This window comes from Platichthys flesus, chromosome 22 (assembly GCF_949316205.1).
Source record: "Platichthys flesus chromosome 22, fPlaFle2.1, whole genome shotgun sequence".
Classification (NCBI taxonomy): Eukaryota; Metazoa; Chordata; class Actinopteri; order Pleuronectiformes; family Pleuronectidae; genus Platichthys; species Platichthys flesus.
Genome location: NC_084966.1, coordinates 1,866,853 through 1,884,336, shown reverse-complemented (window position 1 = coordinate 1,884,336; position 17,484 = coordinate 1,866,853). Strand labels below are relative to the sequence as shown.

The window sequence follows — 17,484 nt, the reverse complement described above, 5'->3', positions numbered from 1 at the left end:
GAGGAGTAGGGAAGAGAATGGAGGAGGACAGGAAGGAGGAGAGGGGATGGAGGGAGGAAGAGGTGAAGAGGTAGGATGGAGGTGGGGGAGGAAGAGGATGAAGGAAAGGTAAGGAGGGAGGAGAAGATGTATGGAGGAGGATAGGGGATGGAGGCAGGAGCAAAGGGAGGATGGAGGAGAACAGGGAGGAGGAGAGGGGATGGAGGGAGGAAGACGTGGAGAGCTAGGATGGACGTGGGGAGGAAGAGGATTAAGAAAGGAGAAGATGGAGGAGGAAGAAGGAGGAAGATGGAGGAAGGAGGAGGAGGAAGAAGGAGGAAGATGGAGGAAGGAGGAGGAGGAAGAAGGAGGAAGATGGAGGAAGGAGGAGGAGGAATAGTGAGGGAGGAGGAGGAAGGAGACTGAAGAAGGAGGAGGAAGAAGAAGGAGAAAGATGGAGGAAGGAGAAGGAAGAAGAAGGAGGAAGATGAATGGAGGAGGAGGAAGTAGAAGGAACAAAAAGGAGGAGGAATATGGAGGAGGAAGGAGGAAGGAAGAAGGTGAAGAAGATGGAGGAGGGGGAAGAAGGAGAAAGGACGAAGGAGGAGGAGGAGGAAGATGGAGGAAGGAAGAAGGAGGAGGAGGAGGAAGATGGAGGAAGGAAGAAAGAGGAGGAAGAAGGAAGAACACCCCCATTGTGCAACCCTGCCCTCCCATTACGTCGCCTCGAACACGATTGGACGAGCTCGCCCCTGCGCTGCCCCCTGATTGGCTGCGGGCGGCGCCACGCCCCTGGGTGTGCACTTCCTGGTTGTGGCTGTCAGACGCAGAGAACGTTAGATCAACAGCTGATGTCGCGAGTCCTGCTCAGCTTCACCTCCACAAACCTGTAAGTGACGCTACCCGAGCGACTTCCGCCCGTTTCCCGTCGCAGTGTGACCGTGTGTCTGTTCCGAGGTTTAACCGGAGAGAAGCCGGAAGTGTGAGAGTTGATGTTTGTGACGTAGCGACCATTCCTTGTCAGGGAAGGACACGAGAGGTGACCGAGAACTCTCACGTCCTCCATCGCTTCCTGTCCGGGGGGTGTTTCCTCTCGTGAAGCGCGTATTCCTGTTAGCACGCAGCTAATCCACTGTAACAACACGGTGCTAACACACAACACGGTGCTGACACACAACACGTCCACACAGGTCGCGTGCAAGCTGCTGGGAACACTGGTCTCACGCTAATCTGCTCCTACAGAGGAGAACACAGTAGAAACACTGTACATGTGGAGTTTGGTGTTCGAGCAGCTTCCTCTGTGAGGGAGGAAGAGGAGGGTGAAGGAGGGGCACCCCAGCTTCCTCATGAGGAAGAGGAGGGTGAAGGAGGGGCACCCCAGCTTCATCATGAGGAAGAGGAGTGGTCAACCATTAGAGACAGCCCCAGTAGTTGATCCTCCTGAACTGCAGCCGTCAGCAGATTCCTGTCACCAGGTTGCTCGGGGCTAATTATTGTCATATTTGGCCTTTGCAGGGTTTGGTAATGAGCAGCCGGTGGAAGGGTGTGAGCACGTGAGGCCTGTGGCTGAGTGGGTTTGTGTTGTGTTGTGTTGTGTTCAGGAGGACAATGCACAGGCTCCAGAGTCCAGAGGTTTCCAGATGTAGACGAGAAACAGGAATAACAGGCTTAGATGTGACTCGTCTTTATGATAGGAAACATCCCTGAGGCCACACTGAGGAGACTCAGGACGTTATGACGTTAAATTATGAAAAGGACGTCGAAAAACTCTAATACAATGAGAAATACAGCCAGAAAATACTGAGGGTATGTACATAATACACACCTTTCATATTATCTGTAGAGAAACATGTTTGACTCAGGTAATTGTCTGGTAGTTAAAATTGTATAATTTTAAATTGGTCAGTAATGTGCAGATGTTTGGTGCAAATTCTCTGTGTAATAATTATTCAGACCAAACTGCTTGTTGACATTTGGGCCATCTGTGGCTGAGTTGAACAGTGAGTCTGCCTCATTGTGCGTCCACTCTCTGGATCCACGTGCATCACGGTGCGGATGCAGATATTTGGGGCGTGTCTCTGGGGGGGGTGGAGGGGCCCATTGCCCTCGGCCTCAACCTGGTGTCATGTTCGGCTCGTTACGCAACACAGGCTCATATAGAGACGCTTATACTAAACTGGGAATACACTTTTCCCAGTTGCAGATAATAATCGAACAAGTTGAAGCTGCAAGTTTCTCTGTTTTAAGTCATAGTCTTTATATTTGATTAACTGTATTTTACTCTATAGCAAGTGAATCTGGGTTTTAAACAATCAGTGGATTGTTCAATCAAGTCATTTTTAAGATTAAATCGGTTTAGAATAAAAGGTCAGAACAGTTTATAAAGTCAGAAATGAAGTCTTTTTACTGTAAATGAACTCTCATACTGATGAGCTGCAACAAGAGAAAGTTTGTTTGTCCAAATAACCAATTAAATGAGTTGTTAATTGATCACGTCTCAATCGGCTAATTGATTAATCAGCTCTAACTATGATACTTCCTGCGGGGACTCTGCAGGAATATTTCAAAGTGTCCTTATGTGAAAACTAAATGTCATCTGTGTAATTAGTCATTTATCACCGACTCTTAATGCGTCGCACACAACAGTTAATTATCAGAGCGTAAACAATCCTTCTCATTATCGAGTCATCTGTCATTTAGTGATTTCCACCAATCGAAGTGTCTGATCATGTAGTGTTTTTAATGTCACAACTGAAAACAAGCGAGCGTGGTGAGTTTCCAGAGGGACGGAGGTGTCCTCTTCTTTATTTACTACTTTAAAAACTTAATAAGGGGGACAGGGACACCGGGGGAAGTTGCAGCTGTGTAATGAAGTTGTGGTGTAACAGGTTAGAAGTTGGTCTCTAAGTTCTGAGAGTTGACAGGTGATATAATCTGACACCAGCTTCCTGTCGGCGTCGTCCCCATGTGAATCTTTGTTATGGTGTTGCAGCGTCTTAGATCCTCCCCCCCCTCCGCTCACACTCGACTCCCTCTCTTTAACTCGCCTGCTTCCTCTGTTAAGTCAGAGCTTTCTAACCCGAGTGTCCCCGCTCTGTCTCCTCTCTGCACTTCACTCCTGCAGCGCCGACCATGGCGTTCAGGAAAACTCTGAAGCGGACCGCGATCATCGGCGGGGGGGCGGCCGCCACCTTCTTTGGCCTCTCGCAGTTAATCGAGTACAGGAAGATGAAGGTAAGCTGGAGGAAGCCGCCCTGGAGCTTGTGTGATCATTCCACCACATCTTTGCTTCTTGTATTTCTCGCATGAATTCAGTTTGCAAGAGTTGAGTTGAGGGTTCATGAATCCTGGCTGTGCCCTTCCTGATTCCACGAGGGAGGAGCTGCCTCTCACCACAAGTCCGCTCTAGTTTTTGGAATGTGTTTGCTTTTGCCCTGAAGGTTTCTGTTCTTTTCTTTATTTGTATTATTCTTTACAGAATGCCGTGCACGAGGCCACGTGCACTGGGTCCTGATCTGCTGAGAAACAATGAATAACATCAAACTCAATGTATTTTCTCATCAGGTTTTTATTTTTCTTCTACTTTCAAGTCCGACGAGTTTGTCTTGATCATCAAACTTTGAATTGGATGTTGGGGGGGGGGTTGAACAAGCAGTCAAAAGTTGAGTCACTGTGGATAACACTGTGGCTACCATAGCTTAGCATAAAGACCAGAAAAGATCCAACGTAGCTCTAGCTGAAAGTCACCGGCGTCTCTAAATGACATCCTCCGGAACGTGTGTTCTTCTTCATCAACTCCGGTGATGAAGAACAACAGGTCAGGTGCTTGTCGAGGGGTTGAAGTCGAGGTCCAACATTAGAAACCCAGCGTTTGTCTTCTGGTCGAGTCTCCAAACCGAGCCACGGATCTTCTTCATTATAAATAACCGCCCAGCAGCTGTTCTTCCCTTGACCTCTGACCTCACGCAGGCCTGCTTTTAGAACAGGCCTCTCCACTACATGCCAGACTCTATTTGACTGTACAACCTAATGTGAACTCTGTTTTGTGTCCCGGCGCGATAATGTCTTCTCTTGTCCACCGTCGTCCCCTCCACCAAAGCATGGATTGGTAAGCAAAGAAGTCGACCCTGATGAAATCTAATTATTTCACAATAGTTGATAATCATGCATGCGCCTGATCCCAGTGATTGCACTGCTGCTGAGAGGAATGTCCGTCTTGTCTGCTGTAGCGAAGGCTTCTGGCTTGAAGAAGTTTGCAAGGCAGCGGCCGATTGGCTATTAGCAGGGGCTTTGCTGTGCCGCTCAATGTCCTAACCTGATTACGGGGGGGGGGCATGCTTGGGCTTCGTTCTGTTTGTCTGTTTGCATCATCCAAAAATTGACAATGATTATATCATCTCCTTGTTTGTGGCTGCGGAGCCTCAATTACAAACGCCTGCGGCCATTTGCAAGTCAAATCGCTGCGTTCGCCTCAAAGCGGCTCCATGCAATCAATCAATCAGCCGGAAAATGAATAAATATCTCATCACAGGTGTGATTCACGTCCTCGTAGCGGAGGAGCTGTGTGTTCCCCTCGTAGCTGTGATTATATCTGTAAAGTGAATTGTCCTGATAGTCAGACAATGGGTTTTAATGAAGTCCACGGACTGGAGTCGGATTGGTTCGGTGGGTTTGAGACGCGCTTGCTGCAGCAGCAGGTAGAAGTTAATCCTGTAGCATGATCTGCTTTGCTTCTAACCATAATTTGTTATTGTTTGTAGCAACACTTGTGAAGTAAAGGGAACAACCAGAGATCATAAGCACAGTTATTAACTCACACTCGGCGAAGAGCAGCTTCAGAAAATCAGTTTGAGATTGAATATTTATACGTAAAAGGATAAATCAGCAAAGTTATCAAACCCGTAGTAAATGTTATTGAGGTTTATGCTACAGTTTAAAAAAGAAAAAAGAAAAATATAACGGTTGAATTAGGAAATTAAACCATTAAACTTCTCTATTGTTAATTCTGTGAAAGTTTCATAGCAGCCGATTCCTGATTGATAAATTGATCGACTTCAGATACAGACGACATGATAACTTATATGTTTCCGGCTGCTCTGCACTCATCATGATACCAGTGGATGTATTTCCAGTGGTTATGGTTTTGTTCACACATCCTGTCCCATCCATTACAACCAGATGCATCCTCACACTGATGTCAGCATGATTCAGAATGATGCATCGGCCCATCTCACAGTCCAGTGCATGCTGTGTGCTTCTCATGGTTCAAACTGCAAGTGTTGCTATATCTAAGATGTTTAAATAGATCTCAACATAGAAACTAACATAGAACTCTATTAACTTTGAAGTTGTGCGAGGTTGTGTGCTCATTGTGTGTTCTCCTGTGTCACGAGCAGACTCGGATGTCCCACGTGGCGGCGGAGGCCGAGCTGAAGGCGCCCTTCGCCAACGAGCTGCCCTCGCGGCAGGCGCAGCTGGCGGCGCTGCAGACCACCGAGGAGTTTGACGTGCTGGTGATCGGAGGAGGGGCCACGGGGGCAGGATGTGCCTTAGACGCTGTCACGCGCAGTAAGCTCACCGTCGGCTGCTCTGACCGCTTTACACTGCCACACCCCCCCAGGGACCAGACAGGTTTCAAGTCTGTAATTGTCCTGGTGGAGGGAGAGGCCCGGGCGGATGGTGACGGTTTATAATGATCTCCCTCGGAAGAGCAAAGGTCGTCACTGGAAATACACCTAATGGTTTGATCGTTCCACACTTCCACAGTTTATAGAACTGGGAGTTGTGATATTCTCCCTCTCCCCTGTTTAGCTTGATGCACATTTATCTCAACACATAAAACATTTGTGTATCAGTGCAGCTTCTCTCGTTCTTCTCCTCGACTTAGACAAGTTCTGCTCGGTTGATATAAATAACTTCACTGCAGAAGAAGATTTGTAGAAACTTTATTCTGAAAGTGCTGTGACTCATCTCACACGATGCTCCTCAGACCTGAAGACCGCCCTGGTGGAGAGGAACGACTTCTCCGCTGGGACGAGCAGCCGCAGCACCAAGCTGATCCACGGAGGCGTCCGCTACCTCCAGAAGGCCATCATGCAGCTGGACTACGAGCAGGTTCCTCTTCCTCTTCTCACACCTCCTCTTCATCCTCGCCTTGTTGCCGCTGTTGCTTCATCTCATTTCTTATGTCTCATCAGTACATGATGGTGAAAGAGGCCCTTCATGAGCGAGCCAACCTCCTGGAGATCGCCCCTCACCTGTCGGCTCCACTACCCATCATGCTCCCTGTTTACAAGTGAGTGTCAGACTCTGGTAGAAGGTTCCAGTCTTATCGTCTACTCACTATTAGCTTCAGGGGGAATGTGAAGCTCTGCAACCTGCCCAAGAACATTTCATCTGTGGCCCGACTAGCTGAGGATTATACAACCCCCCCCCCCCCCCCTCTACTTAGTGGACGACTCACTTTACCTCCAGAGTCCACAGTATGAATATAAGTGAGTTCAGGACACGAGGACAGACAGCTGAAGTCTTCAAATGATGATGTAAATGCTCCTTTCCAAGGTGGTGGCAGCTGCCTTACTACTGGGCGGGGATCAAGATGTACGACCTGGTGGCCGGGATCCACTGCCTGAAGAGCAGCTACGTCCTCACCAAGACCAAGGCCCTGGAGCACTTCCCCATGCTGAAGAAGGACAAGCTGGTGGGAGCCATCGTCTACTACGACGGTGAGTCCCCGGCTCGGTGTGTGTTCACATAGACACGACTGTGTTGGGAGAGTAAATCTAACAGGAACACGTTGGCTTTATTTCCGTAAACACCGACAGGAGGTCAGAGCTGCTGCTTCTCTCCTTTCACGGTTTTTCCTTTTGACTGGAAATGAACAGGTGATTTGAAAGTAGAGCTTAATGTTCTTTATAAATAAAGTGTCCCTGTTGCCAAGTTTCTAATTGTTCAACTGTGACTCGGCTAAAAGCCAAGAAGTAAAATAAATAACACCCAAACTAAAAAGACCAGTGTTCAAGAGGATCAAATGGTTTCTTTTTGATTTGACCTTTACTTTAGAGGGAAACTCACTGGACAAGAAACACCTGACTTTAAGAGTGCCAACCTGAAAAACTAAATTCCTAAGAAGCCTGAACAACGGGTCCTGTTAGAGAAAGTGAAAGATTAGAGATCTCCCTCTGATGTGAATCCTGCCTGAGGCGTCCACATGTCCACTGGTCCAGAATCCTACATATGCTGAGTGTCCACCTGAGTGTGAGGAGATTCCCCCCCCCCCGGGCGTCGTCTCCTCGCCGCCACTCCAAAGAACAACTGTGTCTGCGGGTGATGTGTGTGTGTGTGTGTGTGTGTGTGTGTCGTCTCACAACACACACAGCTTTGTTTAGATTTGAGGATTTTACTGTTTATTGTATCTCACAGTTAAGAACAGCAGATTAGTCGAGAGCCAGGCTGATGTGGATTTGGCTGATTTCTGATATTTGGGCTGATGTATAAACAACAAATCCTCAGATGTTGTTTGTAATTGAGGTTTGAAATTGTACATATTAATCTTGAACTCAGAACTAAATGAAGAAAAACAGAAATACACCAATGCAAAGACATTTCTGCCTTTTTAAATGAAGGAAAATAGAAGTTTTATATTCCAACTGGAGGTTTTTATCTCAGTAATAAGTGGATTTGCTGCCGGCTGGACAAACGGGAAAGAGCATTTCCTTGGTGCGAAGCAGCACATGTTTGATTTCCTCCTCCAGCGCCACCTGCTCTGAGGGGGAGACAGGGCCGGGCTGGTGGAGGGCTGGTGGAGGGCTGGTGGAGGGCTGGTGGAGGGCTGGTGGAGGGCTGGGGCGTCTTTTCTCCAATTATGCCGTCTGGAACAATCACGCCCGTGACATTTGGAAATCTGACCTTCTCTCCTGGCGGTGAGCGGCGGTCGGGCCGGCGGAGCAGCAGCCACTTTCTCCTGCTGTCTTGGTTACCGCCACCAGCCGCAGCATCTTTTATTCTCAGACACGGGGGGGGGGGGGGGGGGGGGGAGGTGTGAGGGCCTCGCTCCTCCGTGCACTCTGAGTGAGCTGCTGGTTTCAGGGCTGCTGCAGCGTCGTCTTGTGGTTCAGTGTCGGTGCTGAGGTGTTTCTAATGTTCTGACCCCTGAGGTAGAAACATCTTTAATATCCTGTGGCACCGGTTTGGACTGAATCATTCTTTATGATTCAAACTAAGACTAAACTAATGTAAATCTTTGTTTATTATTCAGAAACTCAATCCTCCCTCTTGTCCGTCCCCTGCAGGGCAGCACAACGACGCCCGGATGAACCTGGCCATCGCCCTCAGCGCTGTTCGCTACGGCGGCGCCATCGCCAACTACACGGAGGTGGTTCACCTGCTGAAGACAAAAGACGAGGAGACGGGCAAGGAGCGGGTGAGCGGCGCCCGCTGCAGGGACGTCATCACCGGTGAGGCGTGGCCGAGGTTTCCCTGACGCTCCAGTTAGAGGAACATTTAGATTTACATCAGTGATCTGTACCAGCTTTCAGAAAACAATGTTTCACATGTACCCTCTTCAAAGTGCTCTGTTTAAAGACTGTAAAATAACTGAATCATATTCGTAGGAAGTTAATCTTCCTCCCGGCTTCTACTTTTTATTGTTAGATATAAAATGTTATAAAGTCATTTATGATGCCGTTTTATTTTAGAGGCAAAGGTCAACGAGAGCTTCAGTTAACCACGATATGTTTTTACAACTTATTTGAATCGTCCGTCTTCGTAGGAAATGAATTTGACGTGAAGGCGAAGTGTGTGATCAACGCCACCGGCCCGTTCACCGACTCCGTGAGGAAGATGGACAACCAGGAGACCATGAACATCTGTCAGCCCAGCGCCGGCGTCCACATCGTCATCCCCGGCTACTACAGGTGACATTCATCTTTATTTAAGTTCCCTTCTTTTCCAGCGCACATTATTCCAGTGTGTTCTCATTCCTCTGTGTAAACGCCGAGCTGGATAAACTGTTATGTGACCTATACTCACATGCACAGAGCGACGCTCTCTGGTTAAGACAGAGCGGCGCGATAGAGCGGTTCTGTTGGAAGTTGAGGTTTTTTAAAGTTCAGCGCAGCTTATTGAGTGAAACCCGAGGGAGTGCGAGCCCTTTGAGCGGCGGCAGAAATGCCAACCACCTAATTCTCTCGTCTTCCTCCTGCTGCGATCTGCCACCCCCCCCCCCCCCCCACACACCTCTTCCTCCTTCCTCCTCTCTAACTCCTCAATTTGATCATCTCCTCATTCGCTCCCTGTTTGTTTTCCCTGTCTTCAAAGCTTCACCTGACACGTTCAGTAATTAGATGTAATAACCTCAACCTGCTGCCACTTATACATTTTGTTTTCCGTGATGAATCCGACAGTCCCGACAACATGGGTCTGCTCGACCCGGCCACAAGCGACGGACGGGTCATCTTCTTCCTGCCGTGGGAGAAGGTGACCATCGCCGGCACCACGGACAGCCCCACCAGCGTGACGGCTCACCCGATCCCGGGGGAGGACGACATCAACTTCATCCTGAACGAGGTCCGCAACTACCTCAGCCCGGACGTAGAAGGTACCAGGCTTCCTCTCTCAGAGTCACTGTCCTTGTTTTTAAGAAGAAGAAGTTTCTGACTCTGTAACATTCCCTCTGGTGACTGTGTGTTTGTGTGTTTGTGTTGTTGTGTCGCAGTGCGGCGAGGTGACGTGCTGGCAGCGTGGAGCGGCATCCGTCCCCTGGTGACCGACCCCAACTCCAAAGACACTCAGTCCATCTGCAGGAACCACATCGTCAGCATCAGTGACAGCGGCCTGGTCACCATCGCCGGTCAGTTGAAGGTTTGATCATGTTTTTATTTAATTTCAAACCTTTTGATATTAACGCGTCCGTCCTCGTCCAGGTGGGAAGTGGACAACCTACAGGTCCATGGCCGAGGAGACTCTGGACGCTGCCATCAAATCTCACGGCCTCTCGGCTGAACCCTGCAAGACCGTGGGTCTGATGCTGGAGGGCGCGAAGGGCTGGACGCCGACGCTCTACATCCGCCTGGTGCAGGACTACGGCCTGGAGCAGGAGGTGAGACACCACGGACACAGACAATCCCACCAGAGGAGTTCCACCTCAGAAGCCAGATGAGTTCAGAGATGACATGAAGGTTTAATCTTCACTATAGAGTCAGAGAGTAAAGCCCCAGAGAACGACTGATTCTGTGCAGCCACAGCAACCACAACATTTCATGAGAACCCTTCAAGGTGACCTAGGTTCAGGTTCTTGTCTCTGTACAGACACAAAGATGCTCTTCACGTTTCTGCTCCTCATGAAATAGTTTTCGCCAAAATATCTTCATCAGGATTCAACCTTTAGAAAGACGGGAACTATTTCTTCAGCAGCAGCAGCGCCGCCGAGAACAGTTGTGTCTACCTAAAACATTTTCACCGCAGTGAGGTGTAGAAAGAGGAGACCTTTAACTACCTACTGTACACACACACAGACACACACACACACACAGACACACACAGGTTCATCTGCAAACAAGCCTGTAAGAGACAGTCACTGTCTTCCTCAGCAGCCGTGGATCTGACATTAAAGCCGCTGCTGTAACAACGCTGACATTTCTTCTACACAAAAGACTGGACACACACGTGGAGACGCTCTGTTCGCTGAGCAGTGTATCACTGGCATCAAGTCGGGGCGCATCGATTTACATCAGCTACACGCCACCCTTCCAATAATTGGCCTGAGCGTTTTCATTAAAGCCAGTAGGACATTGTTTCAGGAAGAAAAAGTGCCAGAGCGTCTTCAGAGCACTTACTGCTCATTAGAGGCATCCGGCTGCGGCTCTGGGATATTCCTCAAAGGTCACTGTTGATATTTGGACAACGTTTGCCCTTTGAACAGGATCGGCAAGCCCCCCCGATCTGAATAGCAAAGAGCGCTCTCTTGTTCTGTAACACATGACGCAGCATCGACGCGGTGGCGCTAACGTTTATCGCTCGGCTCCGAGGAGGTGGAATCGATCCTGTGACACGAAGGAGACGTGTTGTTTAACCTGTGACTTTAGGGTCGTGGGAAGGCAACAAATCAAAACTCAAGTAATCCAACACAGAATCAATATTGTGTCTTCATTTATTTCTCTATTTTAATTTGTGTTTCAAGCTTGTATTTTATTATTTGTCTCCTCCACTGACTGAACATGTTGTTTTCTGTCAGGACCTTGTTTATGTAATTCCTCTTCTCCTTCTTTCATCTCCTCTTCTCTGGGCTCAGGTCGCTCAGCACTTGGCCGCCACGTACGGAGGGAAAGCGTTCGACGTGGCCAAGATGGCTCAGGTCACAGGGCAGCGATGGCCGATCGTGGGCAAGCGGCTGGTGTCCGAGTTCCCGTACATCGAGAGCGAGGTGAAGTGAGACGCCACGGAGAGGCCTCAGTTGTGTGTCACAGGTCTTTATCTCACCCGTGTGTGTGTGTGTGTGTGTGTGTGTGTGTGTGTGTGTGTTCTTCCTCAGGTGCTGTACGCCATCAAGGAGTACGCCTGCACCGCCATCGACGTCATCGCCCGGCGGACGCGCCTGGGCTTCCTGAACGTGCAGGCGGCCGACGAGGCGCTGCCACGCATCGTCCAGATCATGGCCAAGGAGCTGAGCTGGAGTCAGGAGAGGACCACGGTGTGTGTCCACTGAAGGGTCATCTGTTACCATGTGAGATCCAGTGAAGAGGAAATACTCACTTCTCTCTCTCTGTGTGTGAACGTCAGGCTGAACTGGAGGCAGCCAAGAAGTTCCTGTACCAGGAGATGGGCTACAGGTCTCGATCCGAGCAGCTGACCAGGACGTCCGAGATCAACCTGGACTACCAGGAAGTCGTCAGGTCAGGAGATGCTGATTGGTTCAGACCAGGTCGACCTCTGTGACCTCTGTGCTAATAACTCGTGCTTGTTTGACAGATACAAGAAACGCTTCCACAAGTTTGACAAAGAGAGTCGAGGATTCATCACCACGGTCGACGTCCAGCAGGTCTTAGGAGTAAGCCTTCCTTCTCTCTCTCTTTTTCTGTCTCCCTCTTTCTCTCTCTCTCTTCGTGCCTTTCCTTCCTCTCACGTCTTCCTGATCTATTATTGATCCTCCTTTTTTCCCCTCTTCTCTAAAGAGCATCAACGTTCACATCGACGAAAACGCGCTTCATGAAATCCTCAACGAGGTCGACGTCAACAAGAACGGACAAATAGAGATCGACGAGTTCCTGCAGGTACGTGACAGATGTTGAGTCAATGAATGATCATCATGTTGAACACATGTTAGAAGTATGATGATTAATTGATCCTGAGGCAGATAGAAATCTGCATTTTGACTATTTCAGTGTGTTTCCAATATAAATAATGATTCCTACAGGTCTGTGTCCTCAGAGAAAGTGAAGGTCAGTTTGGATTCAGTCCCAAACATCTTCTGCTTCATCGACTGTTTCCAGGAGAAATCCACACGTGGCAGGAATGTTTTGAATTACGGAGGATTCGGCTCAAAGTGAAGAAAACGAGTTGTCACACGGGAAACGGACAAATATTTTCTCCTCTCGACTTCGTTGTAAGAGTTAAAAAATATGATAAAGATAAAGAATCTGCAGCTTGAACAGACGAGGGGAACTAGATTAAAACCAAACACCAATTCTTCTGTCCTCTGTGGCCTGGTTCAAATCCTGAGATTCTTATACACCAAATATTAGTTTTCATAAATAGTTATTAATTCTCAAGCAGCAGTAAACCCCCCACCATGTCTTCAGTCGTGAGTTTTCAGTGGTGTTCCTCGTGTTCCTCGCTGCCTCCTTCTCTCTGGTCTGGAGTTGTGGTTAAAAACAAAGTGTCCAGCAGAGACGTGAAGGTGTGAGGTGTGAGCCACAGGTTGGAGCTGATGAGACTAATGAGAGAGTGAGAGAGGAGTTATCGTCTAATGAGGCCTGAAGTGCGTCCGCTGCTAAATCACTTCCTCACAGAGTCGTCACTCTGGAACTCGGGGGGGGGGGGGTTAGTGCTCATTAGTGGGCGAGTCTTTTCCCAGAAATCAGCTGGAGTCAAAATACCTGAAGGAGCTGGATCTTTATTAAATTCACGTTGTGTGTTTTCATGTTTGTTTCTGCTTGTGTTGCTCCGACCGGCCGTGGACGACTTAGGGACAACAAGCAGGTAGTGAAGTGCCAGTGGGGGGGGGGGGGGGTCATCCTCCTGAGTCAACAACCATTAACAACAAAGATACACAACTTTCCTGAACACTTTAAAACTGACAAAACTAAAAACTGATCCAACAAGTGTTAAAGCTGCACGAGGTGACTTCACGTGTATCTGTCACCAAATCCCCTGAAAAGACCAAATCAATAAATCAGTAAATATGTATTAAGTAGAAATTATTTATCTCTGTAGCTGAAAACATCAACAATACAATTCCTTTATATTATTTAAGTCCTGAATTGTAGATTCAGTTAAAACTAAATGTATTTATTTATTTACAGATCTGATGGAGGCAAATAAATAACATAAATAAAAGATTCTAAAATCATTTTAAATAATTCCATTAAATTTGTAAGATTAAAGACAACTGTTTAAAAAAATACAGACAATTGACACGTGTTTGCTCCTTTCATGGGATTTGCTCGACAATAAGAGAAAAGCAGAAGAAGGTGAATATCACACACGAGTCACACGCCTGGTTCAGCTTTGACACGTGAAGAACACGGCTGGTGCTGGTTTCACACGTGACGGTGGTCGCACGCCTCTGGAGTCTGTGGGGATTTCACACACTGGTAATTATTTCCTGCCAGTGTGACAAGTTAACCTTCTCCCCCCCCCCCCCCCCCGCTCTGTGCTGCAGCTGATGAGCGCCGTGAAGAAGGGCCAAGTGTCGGACAGCCGGCTCGCCATCCTGATGAAGACTGCGGAGGAGACGCTGGATAAGAGGGGCCCGGTGTCGGTGGACCGCAGCGGGGGCGGAGTCTGAGCACGCCGGATTCAAGGGACGCAAAGGAGAAGGTGGTAATGACAACAACAACAACAACAACAACAACAACAGCAACAACAGCAACATGCTAATGGTGCTATTTGAATGACAATGCAGCAATCAAGCACCGGGGCGGTCGGATTCAGCGACACTCCTGATTCCTGAGGGGGAAAGAGAAGCTGATGATCCAGGGCCGATTTTCAAGAGTCGATGCTTTTTGTATGTTTTTCAACATCCGGTGCCTCAGAAATCACACAACCTGTGTTCTACTCTGTCTTTCAAACTGTTTAAATTGTCCCTGCAGCGCCTCCAGCACTCCTTCTCTGAAACTTTATTCTTTGTAAACGGCGCCGAGTGAAACCGTCCTCGACGCGACGCAGCGTTCGAGTCTTTGGTCACGTTTGATTTCACGGGTTCATTGTTTCCCTCAAAGTTTCCTGGAGAGGATTCGTGTGAAAGGACAAAAGAGAAATACACTTGAAACGTGATTAACACAAATATCTGGATTATCTGACAGAGACGAAGAAAACACACAACGTCCCTCCAGGGAACTTTAGAGGTCCTGTAAATCAAATCCTCACTGACGTGTCAGTGTGTAGTTTCTGATCTGTGCACTAGTGGTTTAATATTTGATATTTAATGGGTTTTTCAAAAGCACTATGAGACGTTTCTGAACCTTTTCTGTTGCCTGCTCTTTGTCTTTTAGGGTTTTTAAACCACTGATCAGGGTTAAATGTAAAAAACATTTAACATCTATTTGTCCGAACTACTGACGTTTACATGACGAGGTTTCAAGCTTTAGCTTCTCAATCACTGCTGTTACTGTTCTCTCCATATTTGTATATTTATTATTTTGCTCCTCATACGCAGAGATAGTAGATTTTAACTATATTTAAAAGTGCATCTCTAAATCAGGATGTTTCTATTGCTACACGTAAACTTTATTCTCTAAATAATTCAAAGCTAAATCTACATTTTTAAGAAAGAATTTTATTTTATTTAGTGTTTGCTTCTCTTTAGATTGAGCAGCTGTATTGACGCACACTCAGTGGGAGGGACGGGTCTATAACCTGCATGCTGTCAGCTGATGGTCATGAGAACCTTCAAGCAGATTAATGTGGTTGCATGTTTGGTTTTAAAGAGTTTGGTGATTTTCTTCTTTGAAAGGGTCTGAATGTAGAGATTTACCTTCACGTGCCTCAGATATGACACTTAACTATTTTCACCCTGTGTCACAAGCAAGTGCAACAAATACAGGAAGTAATGTTGAGATATTGATCATTCATAAGAGTTATTATAATAGGAAATGTGTTGTATGTTTATACGTGTGAGAACTGAGGCCTGTTGTAAGGGACGAGTGTTTTAATATAAACAGTAGTTTGGTTAATAGAGACGTGTAACTCCAAAAGGGACTTTTATTTTGAAGGGCTGGGGTTTCACTGAAATCTGGATGATTAAAAAAAATATATTATGGGAATAAATATCAATATTTGAGTAAAATTTATGGATTGGAAGAATCTTATGTTCCCACCTTTAATTGTGCGCTTATTTTATTCTGAATTTTAAAAAGTGCATAACTGTGGTGGACGAAAAGCGCTTGATGAGGATTGTAGCCGGTAAATAAATAAAATAAAGATCAAATTGATTCCCAGCCCTTTTTAAATGTGTTTGATTTAGTATATTTAAGTATATGTACTCTGCCCCCCTCACCACAGGCCTGTGTTCAGTCTTTTATTTTGAAAGGCTTGTATTTGTATGTGTCTGCACTGTGCTTCCTTATTGCCTTCACGTTTATTCTCAAGAGGAAATGCAGATCTTCTGTTGGACTCTGATCATTTTTATGCAGTAAACCGAATCATTCCATTCCCTCCACGAACCAAACGCACTGTTACTGAGGTGTGTGTGTGTGTGTGTGTGTCTCTGTGTTTGTTTGTGTGAGAGTGAGACATCCCTTCAAACTTCCCGATGTTTGATTGTCTCCTGCAGGATGAAATTTCAGCCTCCTCCCGACTCAAAGAGAATCATGTTGCTGGTTCTTCTTGCTCTTCTCCTCCCGTGCAGCGGCCGAGTCGTGAGGTGTGAAACACGAGCGAAGGAAACAAAGTCATTGTGTCATTAAATGTCTCCGGTTGCTTGAACAGCTTTTGTGCCGTTTGTGTGTTTCTTGTGAGCGTGGTTGAAACCTGGCGTCAGAGCGACGGGAACCGGACACGAGCATTTGTTTTCTCTTTATTTGTTTGGGGTTTATTGTCTCATTTCTTCTGTCAAATCATTTGAAATATGTATTTGTCTTTATTTCTTTTATTTCTGAGAACCTCAAGTGTCTCACCACAAGGTCCATTTAGATCTGGAGCTTTGGATCAGATCACATGATTTTCAACTGCAGATAGTTTGTTTAATTGAATTAGTGAATGAAATATCTTAATATAATCTCCATTTCTTTTATTTATATCTTTGTATATGAAGTAGATTTGTTAGTAATTGTAATTGAGCTCTGGAGCAGCCTGTAGCTGGACGTCGTCCTGAGATGTTTCCTTTACTTTGTGCTTCATCCTGCTTCACTTCTCCTGTGTTTGTGACATGAAGTGAGAGTCGGTGTAAATAGAAACATCATCTCTGTCCTGATGGAGGCTGCGTTTGGAGGGATTCAGTTTCCTGTGAGGTGTAACCCCCCCCCCGCTCAGGTTGGCTCTCACACGGATTGAAGTACTCGAGCACACGCTGAGTGAAAACATCCTTTTCTCCTGAAAGGTCACACTGAGATTTGAATGACAGCTTTGAGTCCGGGGCTCATATTACAATCTGCAGCCGTCGTCCCTGGGAAAGTACGGTAGTGGGGGGGGGGGGGGGCAGTTAATTGTTATGTATGATGGGACAAATGTTGCACATCACCACCGATGCTCTGTTTCTGTCTCTGGAGGACGGCTGAGGTGTCCGCCTGCACGCTAATTGAAAAGTGGGGATGATTGTAATGAATTCAGATTCCTGTCTCTGTTCTGGAGACACGTGGACACTGAAAACACCTGAAAAATCATGTGTAGGAATCATGAAATACTGTATTAATTTCTGAAGCAGTACCCTGAATGCCTCCGTCCCGACTGGGAGGACTGGTGATGATGCTGAGGTGACAGAGGGAGAGAATGTCGGCTGAACCCTGAAATGTGTAAGGAGGTGAGATAAGGGCTCAGTCCCCTCTGTGACCTCCTCTGTGACCTCCTCTGTGACCTTCAGTGTGACCTTCACCTCGCTCCTTCACAGGCTTTTCAGCTTCCAGCGTCTCCACCGGAAACCCTTTGAGGCTGCGTCTCGATGGACGCCTGCCAGTCAGGAGGAGGTTCGACCTGTCGGCTGCGACTGGAGGGAAGAGGATTGTTAATGGTTTCCTGTTTAATGTCAAACCAGCGCAGAGAGGAACCAACACAAGGCGACGACTAAGCCTTAGCTGTTCAGAGACTCCCTGGATGATGTTGGTTCCATGGATTTTACATTGGTTTACATTC

The 17,484-nt window shown here is 47.2% G+C and overlaps 1 protein-coding gene across 2 annotated transcripts; it reads left to right on the top strand.

The window, feature by feature from the left end:
* Window positions 1-344: 344 nt before the first annotated feature.
* On the top strand, window positions 345-16,126 carry gpd2 (glycerol-3-phosphate dehydrogenase 2 (mitochondrial)). 2 transcript variants are annotated; one of them, XM_062380714.1, is made up of 17 exons: window positions 345-868; window positions 3,104-3,213; window positions 5,376-5,547; window positions 5,969-6,093; window positions 6,177-6,274; window positions 6,541-6,704; window positions 8,271-8,435; window positions 8,750-8,894; window positions 9,384-9,577; window positions 9,695-9,829; window positions 9,903-10,078; window positions 11,270-11,401; window positions 11,510-11,668; window positions 11,758-11,870; window positions 11,947-12,025; window positions 12,150-12,248; window positions 13,859-16,126. In XM_062380714.1, exons 2-17 carry the CDS (start codon window positions 3,112-3,114, stop codon window positions 13,982-13,984), a joined length of 2,184 nt encoding a protein of 727 aa, XP_062236698.1. In that variant the 5' UTR covers window positions 345-868; window positions 3,104-3,111; the 3' UTR covers window positions 13,985-16,126. The 2 variants fall into 2 exon arrangements, with proteins under 2 accessions (XP_062236698.1, XP_062236699.1); XM_062380715.1 differs by lacking the exons at window positions 345-868; window positions 3,104-3,213 and adding an exon at window positions 3,228-4,087.
* The last annotated feature ends 1,358 nt before the right edge of the window (window positions 16,127-17,484 follow it).

Coding starts and splice junctions, on each gene's coding strand:
- gpd2 (XM_062380714.1), top strand. CDS start 3,112: ATGGCGTTCAGGAAAACTCTGAAGCGGACCGCGATCATCGGCGGGGGG. Junction 8,436..8,749: donor CTGCAGGGACGTCATCACCG/GTGAGGCGTGGC, acceptor CCGTCTTCGTAG/GAAATGAATTTGACGTGAAG. Junction 11,871..11,946: donor GACTACCAGGAAGTCGTCAG/GTCAGGAGATGC, acceptor CTTGTTTGACAG/ATACAAGAAACGCTTCCACA.